General features: G+C 41.5%; 1 protein-coding gene across 4 annotated transcripts; it reads right to left on the bottom strand.

Moving 5' to 3' along the window:
* Positions 1 to 12198: 12198 nt before the first annotated feature.
* On the bottom strand, positions 12199 to 21969 carry CCDC14 (coiled-coil domain containing 14). Of its 4 annotated transcripts, none has more exons than XM_039701562.1 (13): positions 21927 to 21969; positions 20924 to 20979; positions 20388 to 20451; positions 20227 to 20299; positions 19991 to 20131; positions 18679 to 18918; positions 18499 to 18593; positions 17121 to 17556; positions 16235 to 16376; positions 15558 to 15637; positions 14911 to 15129; positions 14693 to 14825; positions 12199 to 13604 (listed from the first exon to the last, which is right to left on the bottom strand). In XM_039701562.1, the coding sequence occupies exons 1-13, from the start codon at positions 21957 to 21959 to the stop codon at positions 12641 to 12643; spliced, it is 2676 nt and encodes an 891-aa protein (XP_039557496.1). In that variant the 5' UTR covers positions 21960 to 21969; the 3' UTR covers positions 12199 to 12640. The 4 variants fall into 4 exon arrangements, with proteins under 4 accessions (XP_039557496.1, XP_039557486.1, XP_039557476.1 ...); XM_039701552.1 differs by having other exon boundaries at positions 14986 to 15129; positions 16998 to 17556; XM_039701542.1 differs by having other exon boundaries at positions 16998 to 17556.
* Positions 21970 to 22508: the final 539 nt, after the last annotated feature.

Consider the following 22508-nt stretch of genomic DNA (forward strand, 5'->3'; position numbering starts at 1 on the left):
GATAAGCAGACTAATTCCATGGGCACCAGCCTAACTCAAGCTTCAGTTGCTGTTTATTTGTTTTCTTGATCAACTACAGTTTCAGATTCTAGGTGTTTGGGTTTTGGTATTTTTCTTGCAGAGATAAAATTTGTAAGAGATCTTTACTGTATGAATAATCTCAGCCTACATGAGCATTCCTGCAGCAGGCTTTCAGGGCATTTACAGCTTGCTCTCTTCTATACAACTTCTAATTTTCTTGAAACCTGTAGCAAGTCAGTTGTCTTATTCCCCCCTGCCCCTTCTGTCACATTAGCTTGAAATCAGGCAATGAGTTCAAAAGCTATTAAAGGGACACAGACAGATACCAGGATCACCAGGATCATATAAGTCTCATTTTCTTAATAAAGTAAATTAACATTTCAGATGGTGTCTGGTTCTCATTGCTCACAGTCTAGACAAAACAGGCATACACAGGACAGACAGAGCATTAGAGCTGAAATTTATGTTTATCTTTATTGCATTTTCACAGAAAAGAAATTGCAATTTGACAATAAGAACAATTTTACGTGGTTTCAGGGACAGCTCAAGAGGATGGCTACAGAAGTAGCAGCTGTTCATTTCTATGTTTCCATACTTATTCCAGAAGAGGAAAATACTGATCAAAAGTCAGGAGTGTCTAAATGGAGTTCTCATTAGACAGGTACCCACTGCAGACAGTACTGGTTGTCAAAGCCATTTTGATTTTTAGAAGCAATATCTAAACTGTTTTTTATGGATATCCAGTCTCCCCACTAGTTCCAGATGATGAGAAAGAAATTCATACAAAGACATTAAAAAGTAAATTACATATAAAAGTTGGAAAGAGACGTTAGGTGTATGTGTGGTGGCAGGACATGAGCAGTAATCTACAAATTAATGCTGAGTTTGAAATGGAAAAAAAAAAAAGAGGAGAAAAGCAGACAAAGAGGTAGCTTTGAAGTACACTCCAATGTCACAGCTGAAGGACTCCATCATCAGAAATCAAAAGGGAATGTGGATGGATATTGCTTTATAAGTGCCCATAAAAACTGGATGTGCAGTAAGACAGCTGTAATAAGCTGAATGCTGTGAGTTAATCCATACTTTTTTCACAAGAGCACTGAAGCTAATCCATACTGGCATTAGGCTCAGTAATTACTCAGTGCAGGTGCATACATTTGCTACGCCTGCAGCCAGCTTTGATGCTGCTCCAGCACAAGCTGTTAGCTGGGAAGGAGGGCAGCTGTGGGTCTGAGTTTTGTACCTGGCATTCATTAAGACATCCAGGGGAGAGATCCCTGCCAGGACTCCACTCTGCTGAAAGTGTGCACTTGGTGGATTTGTTTCTGGAAGTGCTTTAGATACAGAAAACTGTGACTAATGCTCTGTTATTCCACCATAAGGATTAACAAAATATTAGTCTTTTAAAAATTATGTTGTGGTTGTAGGAATTTTTTGCCTCTATATGTGTGTATGTATAACTATATATGTGTATATGTGTATATATATGTATATGTGTGCCACTGTCTTTAGCATGAAGGCAATATTTAGTCATTAAGCAGAGGACTAAGATCTTTCCAAGCCTTAATCTAGGAAAAGGTGCCTAGTTTGCCTCTCTGATCTCAAAACAGACTAAGATGTCATTGCAATGCAGATGTCAACTCTGATTATTATTTTCAAAAACAGTTCCTTTGAATGAGCTTGAAATATTTTAAGATTGATGGTTGTGACAGCTCAAAGGCTAAATATGTTTCTGGTGAACTGCAGAATAAAGGAGTGGAGCAAAGCAGAATAGAAATATAGCCATCAGATTCTTCCAGCAAACTTTACAAGCTTTCCCCCCATTTTCAAACATGTACAAACCACAGCTTGCTTACATCCCCAGATCTTTGGTGTCATTTTATCACAATGGATGTTTCTCTTGGAGTATTGCAAAATGTCTACATTAAAGAAGAAGAGAACCAAGCCCTGAAAACTGAGATCCAGATGAATTATGGTAATATCTGGCTGTTTATCAGTATGCTTGCTGCAAGAGATGAGAGTCAATGTTCCTCCCACACTCATTAACTCCTACACAAAAAGTGTCTCTCAAGTGATCCCTGGATAATTTTACAAGTGGGGTGTAGGTTTTTAAGAATTATTGCTGGTACATTTTGGCTATTCTTAAATCAGATTATTTCTCAGACTTACTTCCCCAGTGGTGCTGATTTAGCACCTTCGTGGGCCACCCCAGAAGTGATGAGGGTTTCAGCAGAAAGAACAACCTTGCTGATCAGCTACACTTTCCACATAGGGGTGAGAGGTACAGAAGAGGAGCAGATGTTTCCACATGTGAATAGAAAGTGTCGGTCTCCAGACATTCCAATGCCCAATGCTTTCATATACATTACAAATAGTCAGGTGCAATTTTGCCCCTTAAAGGAGAGGCTTCCTACCAGCTGTCTTTCTCTGCATCATGTAAGGTGGAAATCATGCTCACTTCAGTTGGAACACTGCATCTGTTACTTCCTAAACATTCAAGAGGCTGGGGTTACAAACAACCAAAAAAATTACTCCAAAATCCACCCCCAAAATACACTGCAGAAAACCCTTCAGCCTATATGTTTTCCTGCCAGAGTTTAATTTTTGTCTGGAGCTGTCTGACGTGTTTGCATATTGCACATATTGCTTTTATCCCAGAGTGTGGGTTCATGAGGAACAGCAACGTGTCTCCATGTGAGCTAGAGATGGGAAATTAGAGGCAGCCTTGTCACATCAAAGGAAATGTTTTCACCATAGCTACAGTGCTCAAGAAACATTTTAATTTCTTTACCACAGTCTTACAATGTAGTCTGATTTGGGCAGCTTTCTGTACCTCAACCTCCCTGCTTTTAAATAGAGGTTCTAATAATAATTAATTACACATATTCTTTACCTATTTGTACTAGACTTTCAGGACTTTCTCTCTATACATATCCCTCATTTTCTAAAATAGAATCTAGTTTGCAGTCTTTTAGCCTCATAACAATAGAAATAATGATGTTGATTGCACAGAAAAATGGCCATAATTAATTAACAGAACGAGCTAGAGTCTGAGACTCAGATCAGACTCCTATTCATCAGTAGAGGCATTCAAGTGCTAAATTATTTGCAATAAAACTTGTAATTAAAGCTCTAACAGCTTTTCTAGTGCAAAAGACTTTTTTCTCTGAGAACATTGCAAATAATTTGCTATTTCTAAAGAACAGAGCACACAAATGAAGTAGTTATTCATGGGCTGTGGCTATAAGGTAATCTCATTAAGGCAAATGTAACGATAGGTTGAAAACAATTAATCAAAGAGATCTAAAACCAAATCCTTAGCAAAAAAAAAAAAAAATTATATGATTTCATTATAGTTGGAAACAGCCTAAATAGGAACAGATTGACTGTTGCTGACACACCTCTACCTGAGGCTTTTGGCTGGACAATGGCTGTAGGAAGTCCCCCTTCCTCTGTACATATAATCTTTGTCCGAGGTATCAGCTTTGTCCAGAATTAATTTGGCTTCAATACAGCTGAATTTTAGCAAATGTTAGCATTTTAATGCATGTAACATCATCTGCTTTTAATGTGGCTATGCATGTGTGCAGTCTAGAGAGAGGGTAATGAGGAAGGGGCAGTAGGACTGTGAAATTGTGTATTGTGTCAAAGGATGTCAAGGGCTTGACTGCCAGTACTGAACTATGGAATATCAATTGAAACTTTGAGGAAATTTATTTACAGCTGAGCAAACTGGAGGTGATGCCACTAGTCCCCAGAATGAACTTTACACTTTGATGAGAAATTAGCCCATCTCCCATTATCCCAAATATGCCTTGGATTGGAGACACCCCAAGGGCACTGTATCTGCACTACTGTTTTAATTAGAGTTGATGTTTCCAAAGAAACAACATACCTTGTGCCTACTAGAGCTAACTGGAATCCTTTGTAGGTCCAGGCACGCTTAAACTGAAAACAAAGGTATTCTGGCGACTGATTTTTGGAAATAAAAGGGGAGAGGAAAAGGCTGAAAGTGATAGAATATAAATTGTGAAGACACCTAACTGTGAAGGTGGCCTTCAGGTGTTCCAGTGACTCAACCAACCTAGAAGTGGAAAGATGGACAATGTCACCAGCCTGATATCTACTGCTGTCCATTGTGCAGGTTTTTTCCTCTTTTATCTACACAAGAGATTTTCTCCCTATTTCCTTTAATTCTCTCCATCTCTCTCCCTCCTTTTCTCTCTTTCTTTCTTTTTCTCTCACGTCTATTTTAGTCCCAATCTGACTTTCACTGCCATTCATTGTCACACTAATAAGTTGGGCCCAAGCCCTTTCCTTGAGAAATGAGGGAAGCAATGCTATTCCTAGATGTGTCTGTCTAATAAGATGGGCAGCACTATTTCACCTTGCACCTTTAGAGCACTCACTCGTGCTTAAATGACTCCAGATGAGCGGAGTTAACTAGGAGAGCTACAAAGCTCCAAAAGTCATATAACAAAGCAAGTTTTTGCTGTATGTATGTCTCACAAAATGTGCAGACTTCATTGTGCTCTGAGCTCTTCAGGAGAACTGCACATCCAGTCCATTGATGCCAGCAGCAGGTCCAGCACTGGAGCTCAGAGGTGATAGAGAAAGGCCTCAGTGGTGAAGGAGAAAGGCCAAGATAGCTTCAGGTGAAACTTCATGCAAGTATTTCTTGAGAGATCAGGGCTGTCACAGTCACTGCTTCCACCTTCTACAGATATCTAGGGATTCTTTTAAGCTTTCACTGAAACATAGAAATTAATTGCAAGGAAAATATATAGGACAAAAGCATGATTTCCTCCAAATGTGTTTGGTACATTCAAAGCTCAGGTAGGAGATTGCTGACAGAATTCCACTGCCACGCAAAAATATAATCACACATGGAAAAGTGCTTATGCAAAATCCCGCTGAAAAATCCCGCTAAACTTGCAGTTTAGCAAGTTCAACAGCAATTCCTTGCCCAGCCTAATTAGAAAATGTAAAAATGGGAGCACAATGGGGGCAAAGAATATAGCAATTTATATGAGAATATAGCAATTTTTAATCAATTATGGATGGAGGAGGAAGACCAGAATTAGCAAGCTTAGCTAACACATCCTGTCAGCTATTAGCTTCTCTGTTAAAAAGTGATAAGACTGAATAATCTAACAAATACAGGTCCATCTAAAACTTAGATGCAGAGTTCCTTCACAGGCTCAGAGCCGAGGTACTTAGACTGATTACAAGTACACAGACTTTTACAAGCATTCTTTGGGGAACTTGGCTTGGAGGGTCTCTGGAAGTTAGAGCTATGATTTATAATGAACTACCCACAGACATTCAGACTCCATTATGGTAAAAGTTAGTTTTCTCCAGTGTGTAACTGAGGAAGAGTCTTATCCTGGTAAGGGTTGCACTGGAAGGAAGATGTGAGCAAATTCATATACAATGTGGTATTTGCAATGAGAGAAGTATGGCAGGAAGGAAAGGGAAAGGCTTTAATATATAAGCATAAAACCACATAGATTAGACCAAGAAATGCAAAACTGCTCCAGAGGAAAAGAGCACAGTCTGTCAGTGTTATTCAGTGTAATAACACACAGAAGAAACACATTAATTGTAACCTTGACTCAATTGTCAATACTCACAAGAGGTGGATGAGAACAACAAGACTAGTTAATGTCCCCTAAAACTGCCAAAATAACTTATTTAAAACCCTGCAAACCCACAAACACGAAATCCCTGGTGACTTGGCATACTACACCGCCAGGCTGTCTGAGCACAGGCTGAGAATGATCAATTACAAGCCTTGTGACTCAAGTAATGAATCTTGTCGCAAGCCTGTAAAGTAAACTTCAAAAGGAGGATGGTTCTTTTGCTAATTTTTGGAGCCCTGAACGATTTTTCAACAAAAGCCAGGCACTTTAAAATGACTTTCATTTGCAGTCCTCCCAGGTCTTGGTAAAAGGGAAACCAGACTTTGGGTGCAGTTTGTGCGTTCCTGTTTAAAAGGTGAAAAAGCTGCTGCTCAGTTACTTCAGCAGAGGGGATCCAGCTGAAGGAGCCAACTTAGGGGAAATTTCTAGGCTTTTAGAAGTTGTTTCTGGAATTTAGGAGCAAAATGTTTCTAATTGTGGCTTCTGTGGGATAAAATGACTGATGAAACAGTGTATTTGGAAGATGCGGCCAAATCCAAAACAACCACTTTCTGCAGCATGGCTGGATGACAACAGCTTTTGTTGTAGCCGAGTAAAACAGTGGTTTAGAAATGCCCAGAGCTGTTTACAAAGGAGGAAAATCAGCTTCAGATAACTTTTAGAAATGGCCCCTTTTGTAGTGTCACAGGCATGAAATGTAGGTATCACTCAAGATCCTGCCCGAAGACCCTTAAGCAAGAAGGGGCCAAGTACTGCAGGCACAGGACTACACCCTGTCACTTTTGGAACCTTTGGTGGAAGTTTCCAAGAAGGCCATCAGAATAGATTTAGCAAACATCTCAGTAATTTAAAATATTAATGGTGAACATGTGTTGTAACTGCAGTTAATTAAGCGTTGATAAAAGAATCTGAGCATAAACAATTACACACTCCCTGGAATATTTCCTAAGCAGCACCAACAATAGCAGCTCTGCCGTGCACAGACCAAGGCAGCCTGCAGGAGCGAGCGGTGCCTGAGTCCTCTCTGTGCATTTGGGGTGACAATTCCTGCTCTTGTTCCCAGAGCCAGCTGCTGGGAGAGAGCTCTGCTGCAGTCACTGTGCTCTGAGCCCAGCTCTTGGAGCAGGGTAAGCAGCACCAACAATAGCAGCTCTGCCGTGCACAGACCAAGGCAGCCTGCAGGAGCGAGCGGTGCCTGAGTCCTCTCTGTGCATTTGGGGTGACAATTCCTGCTCTTGTTTCCAGAGCTCTGCTGCAGTGACTGTGCTCTGAGCCCAGCTCTTGGAGCAGGGATGCTCTTAACACTTTTGTAAGGATTAGGGCTGGATTACGATAGCAGAAGTGGAGTAAAGACAGTGATGGCAGGGGAGGGAGTGTTTGATGTGTGCTCACCCAGCACAGGCTATGAAGGGCAGGGTTGTGACTCCACAGTCTTTACACACACTGCTCACTGTTATCTCAGATGACACTGCAGGTGTGATTACCACTTGCAAAGGGAAGGTTGTTAGTGACTCTCAGAGGCTTCCCAACAGCACAGCAGTGATTGCAGGACCCTGTTCAGGAATGCTCCTGGGGAGATGTAGGAAGCTTGAACAGGCAGATGCCTATATTTACTCAGTATATGTTACCCTGAGCAAATTGCATTGATGATGGATAGTTTTTAAAATCAAAATAGGGAGTGCTTTTGAAAAAACTCACTTCAAAGTCTGATCTGAGCCTGTTGTTCCTCAGTCAATGACTGCTGTTAAAGGAGTCACTTAAACTCTTGCTTCAGTGCTTACAGGGTGCCTCCACTGCTCTCTCACACAGAGGGTCATGTTTTAAAAGATGGGCAAGGTGCCAACATTCCCAAGTGTTTGGGTGTCACAGAGAGAAGGTGAAAATCAGTAGTCCTTGAATGTCATGTTCTTGCCCAGGGGCCTGTGTGGGACATAAAAATGCTGCTCTGAGAATTCTTTGAGTGGAAATGAATCTTTGGTTGGAGATAAGACTGGTGCTGAAGAGAGCTCAGTGTCATGGTGAACTGCTGCATGTCTGCAGATTGGGAGGGAAGGGGGATGAAGGTTCAGGGAATATACAGGAACATCTTCTCAGTGTTGTCTGTCTGAAGCCTTGGGAAGTAGAGCAAAGTACTTGGCCCTGGTTTGCTGTGTTTCTTGGAAAGGGAGTGCCTGAGCAAGGGTGATGTTGGGATGATCTTACTACTGAGACTAACTATGGAAGAGAACTGGCATTCCCAAGGGACTAAAGAGAACCAGAAACTGATGATAAAGCTATTTATAGTCTAGATTACGCCAAGAAAAATATTTTACACTTAGCTTAATATCATAATTGCAAGTCCAAGAACACTGTTAGCTTCTAAATACAGAATAGAATCTGGGAGGAGGCAATAAGAAAATGTATGTTTTGGCTTTATGATTGCAGCAGAGAAATAGCCAGAATTCATCATGGGCTTGGACAAAACCATGAGTCTTTAAAGAAATAATACTTCTAAGTGGTCTTCAGACATTCAAATGCCTAAAGAGCCTATAAACCACATAATGTTAGCTGTAACACAGATGGCCACTACACATTGAGCTGTTTAAGCTGCTCTTTTTGCAGTCAGTGAAGCATTGATTTTAAACTGTCTTTGTAACACAGGGTAAAAGCTTCAGTAATGGATATTCCCATGAATGCAAAAAGCAGATTTTCAGCATGTCCCCCTGCCTCTGAACTTGCAATACTACTGGTGTCACTTCATGACTGGGGATTGTTCCATGCCTGTGCACTGTGACTCCAGTCTTGTGTGGGGCCAGGAGTGCAATGAGAACCTTTGGATAACATTCTCTCCATTCTGTGCCCTGATAAACAGATGTCTCTGAAAGCATTGGGCTTTCAGTTCAGCTTGGTGTTTGGTCTTCAAATAGTGAAACCATTCACTGATGATGCATTAGGTATGACCACAGGATCTGTGTAAATCTGAATTTCATGGTTGAGGCATCTTGCTCATACACAATTGCACTCCTGAAAAAGATCCCCATGTAACTGTGGCATTTCCACCAACCCGTGAGAGGGAAAGCAGTGTGGACTGCTCCCTTACCTCACTGCAGTAAAAGGCAAAAAGCCAGTGAATACACTTCCCAAGACTGTTAAGGAACACAGAAACAATCCATTTTCACAGATTAAGAGAAATCTGGAGACTACAGCAACTATTTTCTTCTCTACAAAAAAGATTTCTCAGAAAAAACAAACTCAGCCTATGCTTATGCTGAAGAGAGACCTAATCAACTGCAACATGAATCAAAGGCTGGGGGACAGTTGTTCTCTTCGAGCTCCTGTCTGGTTACAGCTCAAATTGCAAGAACAGTCATGAAAGTGACAGTGACTTGATTTCACCTTAAAGCAGAGGTTAAAGTGAGCTCAGCAGTAAGACCTCATCTCCTACTTGACTCCTCTCTACCCAAGGCTCTGCAGGCAAAAGCTCTGACTCATGCAACAGAACACTCCAGAATATCCCTACAGCTGCCTGAAGGAGAACATCTTGAAGAACCACTTGAAGAAGCCTGCCTGAGCTTAACTGGAAACAGGTAATTAGGGTGGGTAGTCTGATTTACCTAGGATGCTTTAGAGCTAAATCTGTATTTGGACTGAATTGTCTGTCATACCCACTTTAATATCCGAAATCTGACTTGACATTTTCATCTCTTCTGGTAAATTCTGGTGCTGTCGCAGGTGTGCAGACCTGTCCTGGCTGATCAAATTTGAATAATCATCTACACTGTTTGGGAACCACTGATGTGACTAAATCTATTACTTTTTTTTTTTTTTTTCCCTTCAGCCAGTTCCTCTGATCTAACAAAGGAAATGTTTCTTTCCCTTCTAAGGAAAAAAATCACCCTTGTTAGGAATGCCTGCATTAAGTCAGAGACTTAAGAAAGGTACTTGAGGTAACAGCAGCAATGCTTGGTTTATTTGGGATTTTTTGTTACACATTTTGTGAAATATTGAGGTCTAAACCTCCCTTCTATAGGTAAGTGAATGATGTTGCCACTTGACCTCAACTGGTGTCTCAGGTAACTTATTAGCACACACAGATGCAATGCTGGCTTTACTTCAGCAAATAAGGCAGCTTTTGTTCCTCATGAAGTTTTTTGATGGAATTGGACACAGTAGTAAGACAGCAATCCTTTGTGTTTGCAGGGAGCCATTACCATTCCCCTGGAATTGTACACTGGATTATGGGCACTCATTGCTCAAGAAAGGAGAGCAGGGAATTATATGTGGGTTAAACTCAGGTACTCTGGAGTATTGCCCCATCTCTTCTATGTTCCACAAGATAAAGGGCTCACAAAGGGAAAGGAGCTTGGTGACATGTTTTAAGAGTTCCTTTTCTTTCCACGTCACTGAAAGGCACAGATGTCAACTTCACAGAATATGATTTGTTAAAATGAAACTCTTGTAACTTCTGTGTTTACAAGAAAAACCTAGATGGTGCTACATAACATCATAGAATGGTTTTAGGCTGGAAGGGATGGAAAACACCCTCTAATTCCAAGCCCCTGCCCTAGGCATGGATGTGGTCCCTTACAGCAGGTTGTTCAAAGCCTAGAACAGCCTGTTCAGCCCAGCCTCAAACACTTCCAGGGATGGGGCAGTCACAACTTTTGGGGGAGACCTCCTCCAGTGCCTCACCAGCCTCATAGTGAAGATTTTTTAATAATATTAAATCTCGATCACTGGTGTTGCAGTTTGAGCTGTTCAAGTTAATCCATACAACAGAAGAGGTGTTTCACAGCAGCTGCTACTGAACCCATAACAGTGCACATTTATAATGCCTATATATGGGAAATTTTATGTTTCATTAAGGTGCCACAGCTCTGATTGACACACTGGAGTTCAAAACAAAGGACTATTAAAAAAAAATTGTCTCCTCCTTTCTGTCTCTTCTTCTAAGTTTCTCCTCCTTGGAAGCAGGGACAAATTTCCAACCTGCTCCTATGTCATTATGCCCAGGAGTGTTTTCCAGCAGTCATCTCCTGCTTTCATAGAACTGACTTCATAAAGGCAAACAGGAAACAGGCATGATGATGAAACATCTTCCCCCACAGGTAAAAGTGAATGTAAATGCTGTCAATACAAAAGCACCATGCTTGGGCATCCTGACATCACAGCTGCCTTTAACATGCTGCAAGTAGCTTTGGCCAGGAAGAATACCCTCCTTTAACTCTTGGATGCAAGGAGAAAATTAACGAGTTGTCTAACAGTGAATGTTCTTCCCATCTTTTTTCAGGTTTCTTATGAGTTCTAAAGATTAGAATTTATTGTAGCATGTCTTTAACCCATTCCATAATAATTGTTTAAATCTTACTTAGCTTCTACACTGAAACTACTTGTAAATACTTAATTAAAACCTGTTCACTTTCATACCATCTACCTTATTTTGAATCTGAGCACGAGGAGTATGGAGAATACTGAGTAATTCAGGCCAAGCCTTAAAAGCATTCTAAATGTCTGAAGTCACTATTTAGTCTAACTTTCCTTTTTCAAAGCAGGAGTGCCAGTTGGCATCTTCTGTAGTGTGTGCTCTGTTCATACCTTTGTATGACTCAGTTACCAGTAACTAAAATAATCAGAGCTGCTCCCCAGGACAGTGCATGGACAGCATCCTAACTTTAAATATGTCCACACAATCAGATGACCATGAGGGACTTTTCTTCTACATGGAAACATACAAGAAAAGAGTGCCAGGAAGGACAACAATGTTTTCTAGGAAAAAAATAATTGGCAATTCTGCAGAAAAAGCAGTCTTAAAATCAGGTCTTTATACTGCTGTTCCCTTTCCAAAGGTATTTTCCCTGAACAACAGCTCTGAAGCATTGTTGATGTTATAAGAGGCACAGAAGGGCAGCAATGGTACCTTCCTCTACCTGTAACTTAAACACTTACATTATGCATATTCTTGAGACTGAGATGTGGAAAACCCTGCAATAGACTGCAATCATTCCCTGCTTCACTCCCATTCTTCACTGTTAGGGAGAACAACAGACTGCAATCATTCCCTGCTTCACTCCCATTCTTCACTGTGAGAGCCAATTCTGGTGATTCAGTCAGACTCTCTGTGTTAATGTCCAAGAGATGTTTGACACCTCAACAACTGTAGAATTTCCATGCCTTCCTCAGGCTGTGTATTCTGGTGCTTTCCTAACTGTACTGGTTTGCCAACTTTCAGCTAAAGCCTCATTTGTCTCCTTTGTGTCAGCTCTGCTGCTTCTGTTCCTCAGCATCTTTCTGTTCTGTGTTTATCCACTGGTACTACATTCCCTTTTACTTTAGATAAAAGCAAATATTTGTAAAAGTATGCCCTATAACAGGACTGTAGAAAGCAATGGAAGTTTGATGAGCCTTTTCTTGCCCTTGTCTGGACTCTCCACTTCATCAACTTCTTCCTTCAAGTACAAATCTCCAAAGAGAAAATAGTTCTAGCAATGGTGAGTGAAAAGGGACTGCTTCATTATTTCATAGGATATATCACACAGGAAAAAACCCATATTGATGGCTGTCTTTATTTTTGGAATAGCATAATCCTGACTTAGCAACTGTAACTCTCAGCATTCCTGCAGAACTGCTCTGTAACTTGCTCCTCCCTGGTCTCTACCTGTGGAACCTCTCGCTCATGTGAAGCGCCTTACAACAGTTCTTTGGGGAAGGAAAAAAACCACAAGTAAACAAGTACATTTAATTTTGCAAGTAAAGAGTATAAAATAAGTAATAATTAAAAAGGCCATTTCTATTTCATATAAAAAGCCAGTTATTTCAAGTTGTACACATCAAGGGGAACAGCACCACAGCCTAATGAGGAACAAATTCTATCCATAATTGAGACAGCTAGGAACAAGCTGTTCCATACAAATATACATATCAGTACCATACTTAATATACTTCAGAAAAACTTAAACTTAATTATCTAAATAGCTGCAGTCCATTTTGCTTTCTCATACTCATTGTTTCCTAATGTTACTTTGCAGAGTCCTTTGTAACCTGGCTATGTTGGCATCCAAGGCTGCTAAGCTGTTTTTAAAGTCCTCCTCATCTCGAGAAGTAAATGTTGAGAAGGAAGATGCGCTCCAGTCAGACCTCCCTGAGAAATCATCAAATGAAATGCAGCTAAAATCAGCTGCTCTACTGCCTGTTTTCTGAGAAACCCCTGCTGGAAATGGCATCAATGGAGCAGGCTGAGGCTGGTCTGGTTTATCCATGAAATCTTTTGCAGCCCCACTTGGAATGCCTCTTGGTCTCACTTGGACTTTGTCTCCTTCTGACTTCGCTTTACCCCCTGTAACTTCAAGTGTGTTTTCCACAGTCTTTTTCACATTGTACCCAGCATTTAATTTATCCACTAGAGTTGGATCCTCACACCCATACTGCTGCACAGAGCTTGGGAGCTCACAGTGGTAATCCAGCCTCTGAAAAGCCCCTCTGCTCTGGGGTAGCACACCACTTCTTCCAGAGACTGGCTGCTGTTTTTTAGAGGCACTGCTAGTCAGTGGAATATAAATTGTCTCATCCAACTTGGTTTGGTCATCTAGTAAAGTTCCAGAATCACTCCCTGTTTCTGCATCTTGCTTCAATGGAGCTGATGGTCCTCTGGGGGCTGATGTTTGTTCTTCTGTGAATGTACTGTTAATTTTACTTCCTTCAGCAGCAAACTTTTCATAGGACAGATTTTGCATTTCTACTTCTCCAATTTTATTTGAGAACTGCAGATCCGTATCTATCAAAATATTATCCATTTCTAATGTTTTAAGGTAAGTCATTACTGAAGTACTCCCAGGAAACAGCTCAGGTTGCATCTGCTTTTCGTGGTCTTCCAAAAGAGACTTTGAGAGAGCTTTTTCAGGTTTGGGTCTAACACTGTCCCCTGTGAGGTCAGACAGAAGCTTGGCCATGCTGCCCTGCAAGGTTCTGTTAGGGTAAAATCAACCAAATGGATTCAAAATTAGTCACCAAAAATAAACAGTTAAAAAAGTTTTCTATAGAAAAAAAGTTAGATTTATCAGGCTGTGGCAAAGTTGCAATGCACTTTCTAGATATTGTTATTAACCAAACAGATTCAAAATTAGTCACCAAAAATAAATAGTTAAAAACTTTTCTATAGAAAAAAAAGATTTATCAGGCTGTGGCAAAGTTGCAATGCACTTTCTAGATATTGTTATATGTGAACCTATTCCAAGTTTTTTGAATTCTTCTTCAGCTCACTGTGTCTAAAAACTAACAAAAATAGCACAACCCAATGAAGTTCTCCAGATTATTCGTGGTGTACCTGCTTTGAGCAGTACATGATAAAATAAATTGATGCTAAGAAACTGCTACAAAGCAGATAGAAGCAGTTACCAAAATCACTAAGAAAGGTTTTCTGAATTATTCTTCCCATTGCATGTAAATAAAAAAAACATAATAAAAGAAATAATTTTTCTAGCTTACTGCTCTGTCCATCAAGAGATGAACATTTAGATGTTAATGTCTCTAGCATATACACAGACACACGTGTAATGTGACATCATTCTACCACCACCTGGTGGCCAGCACAGCAGTCATAGAAGTGTCTGAACTTCTACTGAAGGATTTGGAATGTCTGTTCAAAATATTCTGCTGTTCCAATCAGTCCCAACTACAAACATGACAGACAACAGTTTTGTTTCCTCAGCACAACATATCCAAAGCAATTGTAGATACATACCACTATGCAGCTGCAAAAAACTATTTGTATCTCCCAGTTAAGACTTCACAGATAAAGTAAAATACTATCTGCCATATCTTATCACAGAATTCAAGTCACAGACTATGACAACTTAGTTTTAAAACAAAATTGCAGCAGCAATGTAACAAAATGAACTGCAAACAAAGTTTAGCTTATGTGACCTCCCACCACCAAGATACTAAGACTACAATAATCCACAGGATGGAAAAAAAACCCCAAAAACCCCAAAGAAAGATTTTCATAAAAGAAAACTAATATCAGAAGGCCAAAAGAAAACCTTAGCCAATAGTACCTGGTTAATTCCCTCAGTCTCTTAACTTCTGCATCACGCTGACGTAATGTTATGCCCAAAATCTTATTTTCTTTCTCTGCAGCTTCCAGCTTAAACTGAAGGCTCTTCACAGTCCCTAATGCCTCTTCCACTTCTGAAATGCCAACAAGAAGTTAGACAATTACTTCTTTTAACTTTTAAAATGCTAAACAAAGAATAACCAAATTGAAAACACGAACCAATCTTGAGCTTGGTGGAATGAATGTCATAATGCTGTTTCTTTTCTAGCAATTCTTCTTCTTTATCTTGAATACCTTTTGCAAGATGCTTATTTTCTTCTTTCTGACTTTCTATTATTTTCAGCAGTTCTTCATTTTTAGCCTGCAGTGAATCAAGGCCTTTCTGCAATTCTTTCATTTGACTCTGGAGCATCATATTCAAGGACTGTAAAGAAACCACTACAAAAGTAAAACATAAAATGTTTGTTTTGTGTGGTAGCTTGAATTTCTAAACCAAACTAAGTTTTTTAATTATCTTGGTACTATGAATTTTGGTTACGGATAGAAGGGTTGCTTTTTTTTTTTTGCAACAAGATAAAGCTCAAACTGCTTTCTTAAGTATTTATTCAATCATCTTAATTTTCAGAGGCACATAAGCAAAAATAACCTGCTTGGCAGCTGAGGAGCCAAATCCTAGTATGTGGAGTCTAAAAAGGCCCAACAGCCCATACAAATGCAGTTCCAGCATTAGACCCACTTAGTTCAGCTACCAGTAAAGGCCACAATACATACAGACATATGAAACTACAGATATATTAAAAATAATATCCATGGTAATAAAACTTCAACAAATATGCCCCTATCAAGCAACATTATTGGTACATTACATTCATAGTTGCAGCTTTGTCCAGATGTCTTCTCACTGCTTTCTTGTTCCCTATGTTGCTGGTTTAATATTCTTAGTCTCCTAAACATGAATTGTGAAAAAGCACAAATTCAGAAATATTAGAATACACTCAAAAGGACTGCACTTTAAAGTAGTTTGGTGAGAAGTTGCTTTTGAGAATTACATGTCAGGGAATATTTCAGAAACATAAATAAGTCTTAATAACACATTTTTCTTACATTCTGGTACTTCTTCAACACAAAAGACCCATACCAAGTATCTGATAAATACCTGGTATATAACGCTCTTCTGAAGTAAATGCTACCCAGTTATGTGAGAACTCTCTGAAATGAGAGGCACTTCTGCATTTGAGGATACACTACAAAAAGAACATGAGCAGGCTGACTATCTTGTTAGTGCAGTTTCCAGAGTGATGCATTCACCCCACCCAGTTAACAGCCCCATCATGAGGTAACTGATACTACCAGAATACCAAAGCCATGCTATGTGTTAATTATTGCTTTTTGGAGTGTATGGCCTTACCAGCACACTTTCTAATTCACAAATATTGCACAGACAAGAAGGAAAGAGCCTTTACAAAGGCAGTTTAAGCCAGAGCAGTTAGAGTTGCTTCAGGTGCACGTGCAGTGAGCACAGGCTCACTGAGGAGCTCCCCACCTGCGCAGCTGGGCATTCTCACTGCGCAGAGGCTGCAAGGCCAGAGCTATTTCAGCTTGGATATTCCTGCTTCCCACCACAGCTGGGAGCAAGCACACCGAGTCTTCTACTTCACTCATCAACCTCAGCATTTCTGAGTCACCTGCAAGAAGTGAGGGAAGAAAGAGACTCCATAAACCTATAAATCTGTAATATAACTAATGTTTTATATGTGATTAAACAATCTGCAAAGTGATCTGCTGGTTTTTTTCCCCCCAAGAAAATTTCATCTTGAACTATATTTATTTGAAATTGTTGAGCTTCATGTGATTAAGCAATCTGCAAGGTGATTTAATAGTAGCTGTTTTTTTTCCCCCAAGAAAATTTCATCTTGAACTATATTTATTTGAAATTGTTGAGCTTGAGTATGAAAACTATGCTTTACATCTTCAATAAAACACAACCCACCATTTTTCCAACCAGCCTAGGTGGGACTGCTATTGCAATCTGTCCACACCAGGACCCTTCTCAGGGGAAAGCTCTGCATATGGAATAGCAACAATGTTTATCTTGCTGTCATGATAAAATTAAAATATTACAAAAATAATTTAATACTTATCTAGAGTCAATCCTGAAGGTTTTACAGTTGTGGATAAACCACAGTAAGACGTCACATATCATCTGACACATACAACTTCCAGAAACTGAAGTTGCTCGCTCCTTTAATTGAGCTCTTGTGTTATTTGTATGTAATAGCTCTACAGCACAATGAAAATGTCCTCACCTTGATCTGTTACCAGTGCTCTGAGCTCACCCATAAGATACTTCACAGTCCTAACTTTATGGGCTGTTTGTTCTAGACTTTCTTTTCTAGATTTTAGAGCTTTCTTCACACAACTTGTCTTACAGCTTGTATCTTTCACTGGAGACACGTCAAGTACATCCAATTCATCTTCTTCACTGACCGTGTCCTCACTGTGCTCCTCAGGAGTATCCTCCTCTGTGTCACACGAGCCATCATGTTTTGCTGGACAGTGATGCTGGCCCCTCTGTGCAGTCCTGCCATTCAGCATTTCATGGGATTGTAACAGGGTTTGTATGCACCGCACCAAATCTGCTTCTTTCACCTGCTGCTCTTGGCTTGGGACCATCTCTCTGGCAGAAGATGTTGGGACCAATGCAGGCACTGAAGGGGTTGATGCTCCCAGTGCTGTACAGGGCATCACACCAGGAACAGCAGTTCCAGACTGTGTTTGTGCAGCAGGAGCAGCAGAAACCACTGGGCAAACCACAGATCCTCCCACCTCTGGCACACATTCATTGGCACTGTCTACAGGAACTCCCTGCATAAAAGATATTCTAATTAAACAAAAAATTAACATGATTTTTAAATCTTTAGGAGAAGAATCCCAAACAGCACTACTCTTGTCTGACTCAATGTAAACTTGTTCATTCTTTGCTAATCATAAGAACAACTACAAATTAATAATGGAATGATTTTTCTGTATAATAAGGAGGACTTAAAATGTAAATCTGATTTAGATTACCTTTAATGTTATTTGCAACATTAAATCACAGTTCTTTTACAGCAGCTCTGTAATGAAAACCCTCAGCAGTTTCTTGAATCCAAGCAGAACAGGGAAGAAAAGATATATAAAGGACAACACTGTTACCTTTCAGTATTTTAGGTAGGTGAATTTTTTAAGTCAAGGTCATCACTAGCTATACATGGACTCCCTGCAGATGCCTGTAAATCTACAGTCTTACAGATTCCAGGTAGATTCAAGGCTTTTGCCACATTTCCTGAGGTGGCAGTTGGTATTCTCCATCATCTCTATTCTACATCCTGAAATACACAGGCATTTTAACATGTGACTCTGAGATAATACAGCATGTCTGAAGAAATAATTGCCTTGATCATTGGCAGGGAAAGCTCCATATGATACATGAGTTCTTCTGTCAGGAGTTGCTTAATGATCCTAGTGTGCATTACTGAGAATGCAATTAACAGTAATCAACAATTTCCTGCACTTTTCCATGTTTGCTGTCCTTTACAGAATTCCCCAAGCAGAAGCAAGCAGCCAGCTGAAATGCCTCTAATTTAATTTTCTGGTGTCCACATAAAATGTGTTTTGAATAGCAATGTTTTGTTTGTGCATCACTACAGTTTGAAATACACAATTTTTTAAAAGGAAAATTATTAGGAAAACTGACACAAGGAAATATATAAATAAGTAGGCAGTGCTAATTTAATGTTTGATAGTGAGAATCAAACTTTTACTTACTGACTGAGTGGACAAGGGATTAGTTGAATGCTGCAGGGACAGTGTTGATGTAGAGGTAGGTAACTGACAATTCAAAGCTGCAACACTTTGACATCCTAAAAGAAAAGAACACTTATCAGGGAAACATGGGCAAAACTCATGCAGTTAAATAGTCAACTCTATATTAACAGGTCCACTAACCCTGGTTGGAGGTAGGAGAAGGAGTTAAAGCAGGAGTTTCATTACTCTTCTGTGGGGGTTGGCCAGTTATCAGAGACATCTGAGTTTGCACGTGCTCATACAGTTTCTGATAGGCCCTAGGAGAGTGCTCACTGCAAGGCACGTGAATTGACTGAACCATCTGATTCTGTGCTGCACTGGGAAGTTCCTTCTCAGGAGAAGGTGTGGTAGATGAGGTAACTTTTCTATTTGATATTGGCACTGTAGAAGAGGAAAGAACAAAAAACTCCAGCTGAAATTGCCTTTTTGATCTACAGAAACCCATTGTATTGTCTGGCAGATTCTGGAAGGCTCCCTTGAGAACAGAAACAAAGATTCTATGGCCCAGGATACCAGTCAGATTTTGATTCACCAGCAAATGAATCCATCAATTTTTTCTTCCAGACAGAGCAACCTAAACCAGTTGGACAGACAGCTGTCCTTGAAGGAAGCACAGAGATCTAATCCAACAGAAGGCCAGTTCTAAAATAATTCTGGAAATCTCTGCTTAGGTACAATTAAAACTCTGTAATTTTACAGTGCTGGGAAGATACCAGCTACATGCTCACTTCCTACAATTCCCAGTGGGCATTCTGCTACACACCTGTCTACAGGCCCCACTCACCTACTGGATCAGAAATTGCACAGAAGAAACAGGGTGCAGAGAGGCAGAAATGATAAATGAAATATTTCCCCTGGAAGCAAGTCAGCTGACAGCACTCCATCTGCATTTCTATTCAGTGCTTTGGCCACTAAACCATTTGAGGTCATCATTTCTAGCCACACTTCCCTGTTTTCACAAATCCTTCTTTGAGAAAAGCCTAGCTGGACACTGAACTTCAGACCAGTTTCTAGCTGTGGATCCTAAACTGAGTCCAAGGACTGCAATGCCTCCCTGTCCAAGAGAAAGAGGGAAAGGGTATTGCCATTCTCCTCCACACTTCCTACAGATAAACCTGATGATGTTGACACTTGTAAACACACTCAACTTTCTTACTTTCTTCCTTGTACCTGAAGTTCAAACACTTGTGAATTTCAGTAGTAATAAACCTGACGATGTTGATACTTGTAAACACACTCAACTTTCTTCCTTGTACCTGAAGTTCAAACACTTGTGAATTTCAGTAGTTGTTTAGTAAACATTTAAGGTTTCTAAAAGGAAATAATACATCCTTTTGTGGAACCAGCTCAGGATCAACCTGTAACAAATGGCAACAATTATGTAAAGCCTTGCTGAATTTCACTAAGTTAATGACTCTTTCAAGGCTGCTTGAACAAAAGAAAGCCCACTTACCAATTTCTTTTTGGACAGGGGCAGGAGTAATGATTCTTTTTAACCCTTTCTTCTTGGAAGTACTTCCTTTGGTTAGCAAAGGCTTGGAAGTAAATTTAAAGGCAGTTGTTTTCCCAGGTTGTTTATGGACAGTCTCCCTTCCTGGTATTAATTGAAAGAAAAAAATGGTAAACAAAACAAATCAAGAGAGTATTACAAAACCTAAAAATGTAACTTGTATTTTCTATAGGTACAACCTGTAGCTTCCTTTTGTAAGATATTCTTCAGCAAAGCTGCACAATGGTCAAGTCCATTATGAACAGTATCAACCTGCACAGAGAGCACTGCAGTGAGCAAATGAGTGGCACTGTTTTCTTTCAGTAAACCAAGATGCTGGGTTAAAGAGCCATTTAATTACCTGATTGGCAGATTCAGTGGAATAGACTTCCACATTAGAATGACACCCTTTCTTTAAGCCACACCTGAAAAAGTGAAATTCACTGTTTATACCACCTCCTTAATGGGAAACAAAGTAAAAAAACCACTTACTTTCATTCAATAATAGCAAGCAAAAGAAATTAATTTCATCTTGAAACAAAATAACTTTCTATTTCTGAAAACTTTACATGGCTGCAACAAACACATTAAGCAGACAACAACAATTTATGGCAAAGAAGAATTCAGTCTCCACTCAATAGTCTTCTCTACAGCAAGTAATTGCATAAATTCAGCTTTTATAAATAAAACATGAAGAGTGAAATCTGTATTTTTATATGCAAAATTTCTATTCAGTTTGTGCCCATCTGTTCAAGGGCTGCTTAGAAACTTAGTTCAAAATGTTTTATATATATACACACATGGATTTTTTGTTCAACTGAGGTATGAGAAGTACAAGGCTCCTAAATGCTCACATATACACTCAATTTAAAACAGTATTAGTGAATAAGGTCTTACTGATTTCTTCCATTTGTCAGTTTAGTTGCTCCTGACAGCCTTCCAGAAGACAGAGCCTGTTGATTACAGAAATACACCTTGATTTTCTTAAAGTATTTTCACAACACTTGAAGACTACTATTACCCACCAATTCCAAGAACTTTTGCCAAGGTGTATCAGTCCAAGGGACTGCTCTCAAGACAAGGGTGCAACTGCTGCCAGTAGAGCCTGAGACTTGTGGGTTTCATTTCACAAAATACGCCTTGACAGCAGGATGCTTTGTTCATTTCCACAGCATTCTACACGCACAGCCACTCACTTAAGGACTCTCCAAGAGCCGATGTACAGTTGTGTTTCAAATGGAAACCATGCTTGAGAAATACAGACCCGAACTGTGGGGACTCTAAGAATCATCTGTGGTCAGAGCACAGGTACACACAGTCACAGAATCACAGCAGGGGTGAGGCTGGAAGGGACACAGCGGCTGAAGCACCCCAGAGCACCTGGCACAGCTCTGCATCCTGACCTGCTCCTGAGCATCTCCACTCAGGGAGACTGCACATCCTCTCGGGACAGCCTGTTCCTCCTCGTGTTCAGGTGAACTCCCTGTGCACCGGTTTGTGCCCACTGCCTCGTGTCCTACTGCTCGGCCCCACCGCTCCCACGCCCGCCTCCAGCCACTCATTCACATCGGTCGGGTGCCATCGCAGCCATCTCCCCTCGAGACGGCTGGGATGGCACCCGCACAGCTCTTCAGGAGATGCTGCAGACCTCACTGATCCTCGCTGCCTCCCGCTGGAGCCACTCGAGGAGCTCTGGGGCACAGACAGGCCCAGAACCGCCCGTCAGGCGGCTGCGGTGCAAGCCGGGCTCGGCCTCGGAAGGCCCGACCTCGCCAGGAGTGGTTACGCGGACGGCGGGGGGCTCCCCCGACGCTCCCCGCTCCCCTCCGCGCACACCCGGGCTCTGGCGAGGAGGCCCCGAACGCGAACCGCGCCCCGCCCGCCCCCGGCCCTCACGCACCTTGCGCGGCCGCGCAGCGCCCGGCGCGGCCATGGCCCGGCCCCGCCCCCGCCCGCGCCGGCCAATCAGCACCCGGTCCGTCCGCGAGGGGGTGGGGTTACTGCAGGGGCGGGGCTAACGACCCCGCCTCGCGGCGCGCCGGCGGCCGCGGGCGCGGGAAGGGGAAGGAGGCGAGCGCGGCAGCGCGGCCGGGGATTGGCGGAGAGCCGGCAATGAGCGGACCAATGGAAGGCGAGAGGGGAAAGGGCGGGGCCATGGGGCCGTGAGGGGCGGCGCGTGCCCGGCCCCGCCCCTCGCTCCCTGAGGGGCCGCCCCCCCCCGGCGCTTCGCCTCAGGGCGGTGCTCGGCAGGGACCGGGCGGTGCGCTCGGGAAATAAGCGGAAAACCGAGCCCTGCAGGTGAGTGGTGACAGAGTCACAGAATCACTGGGGTTGGAAGAGACCTACCTGCTCATCGAGTCCAGCCTGTGACCGAACACCGCCACGTCAGGCAGACCCTGGCACTCTGTGCCCCTCCAGCCTTTCCTTGAACACCTCCAGGGCCCGCTGCTCTACCACATCCCTGGGTAGTCCCTTCCGATGT

Source organism: Passer montanus, unplaced genomic scaffold (genome assembly GCF_014805655.1).
Source record: "Passer montanus isolate IOZ18808 unplaced genomic scaffold, ASM1480565v1 scaffold1, whole genome shotgun sequence".
NCBI lineage: Eukaryota > Metazoa > Chordata > Aves > Passeriformes > Passeridae > Passer > Passer montanus.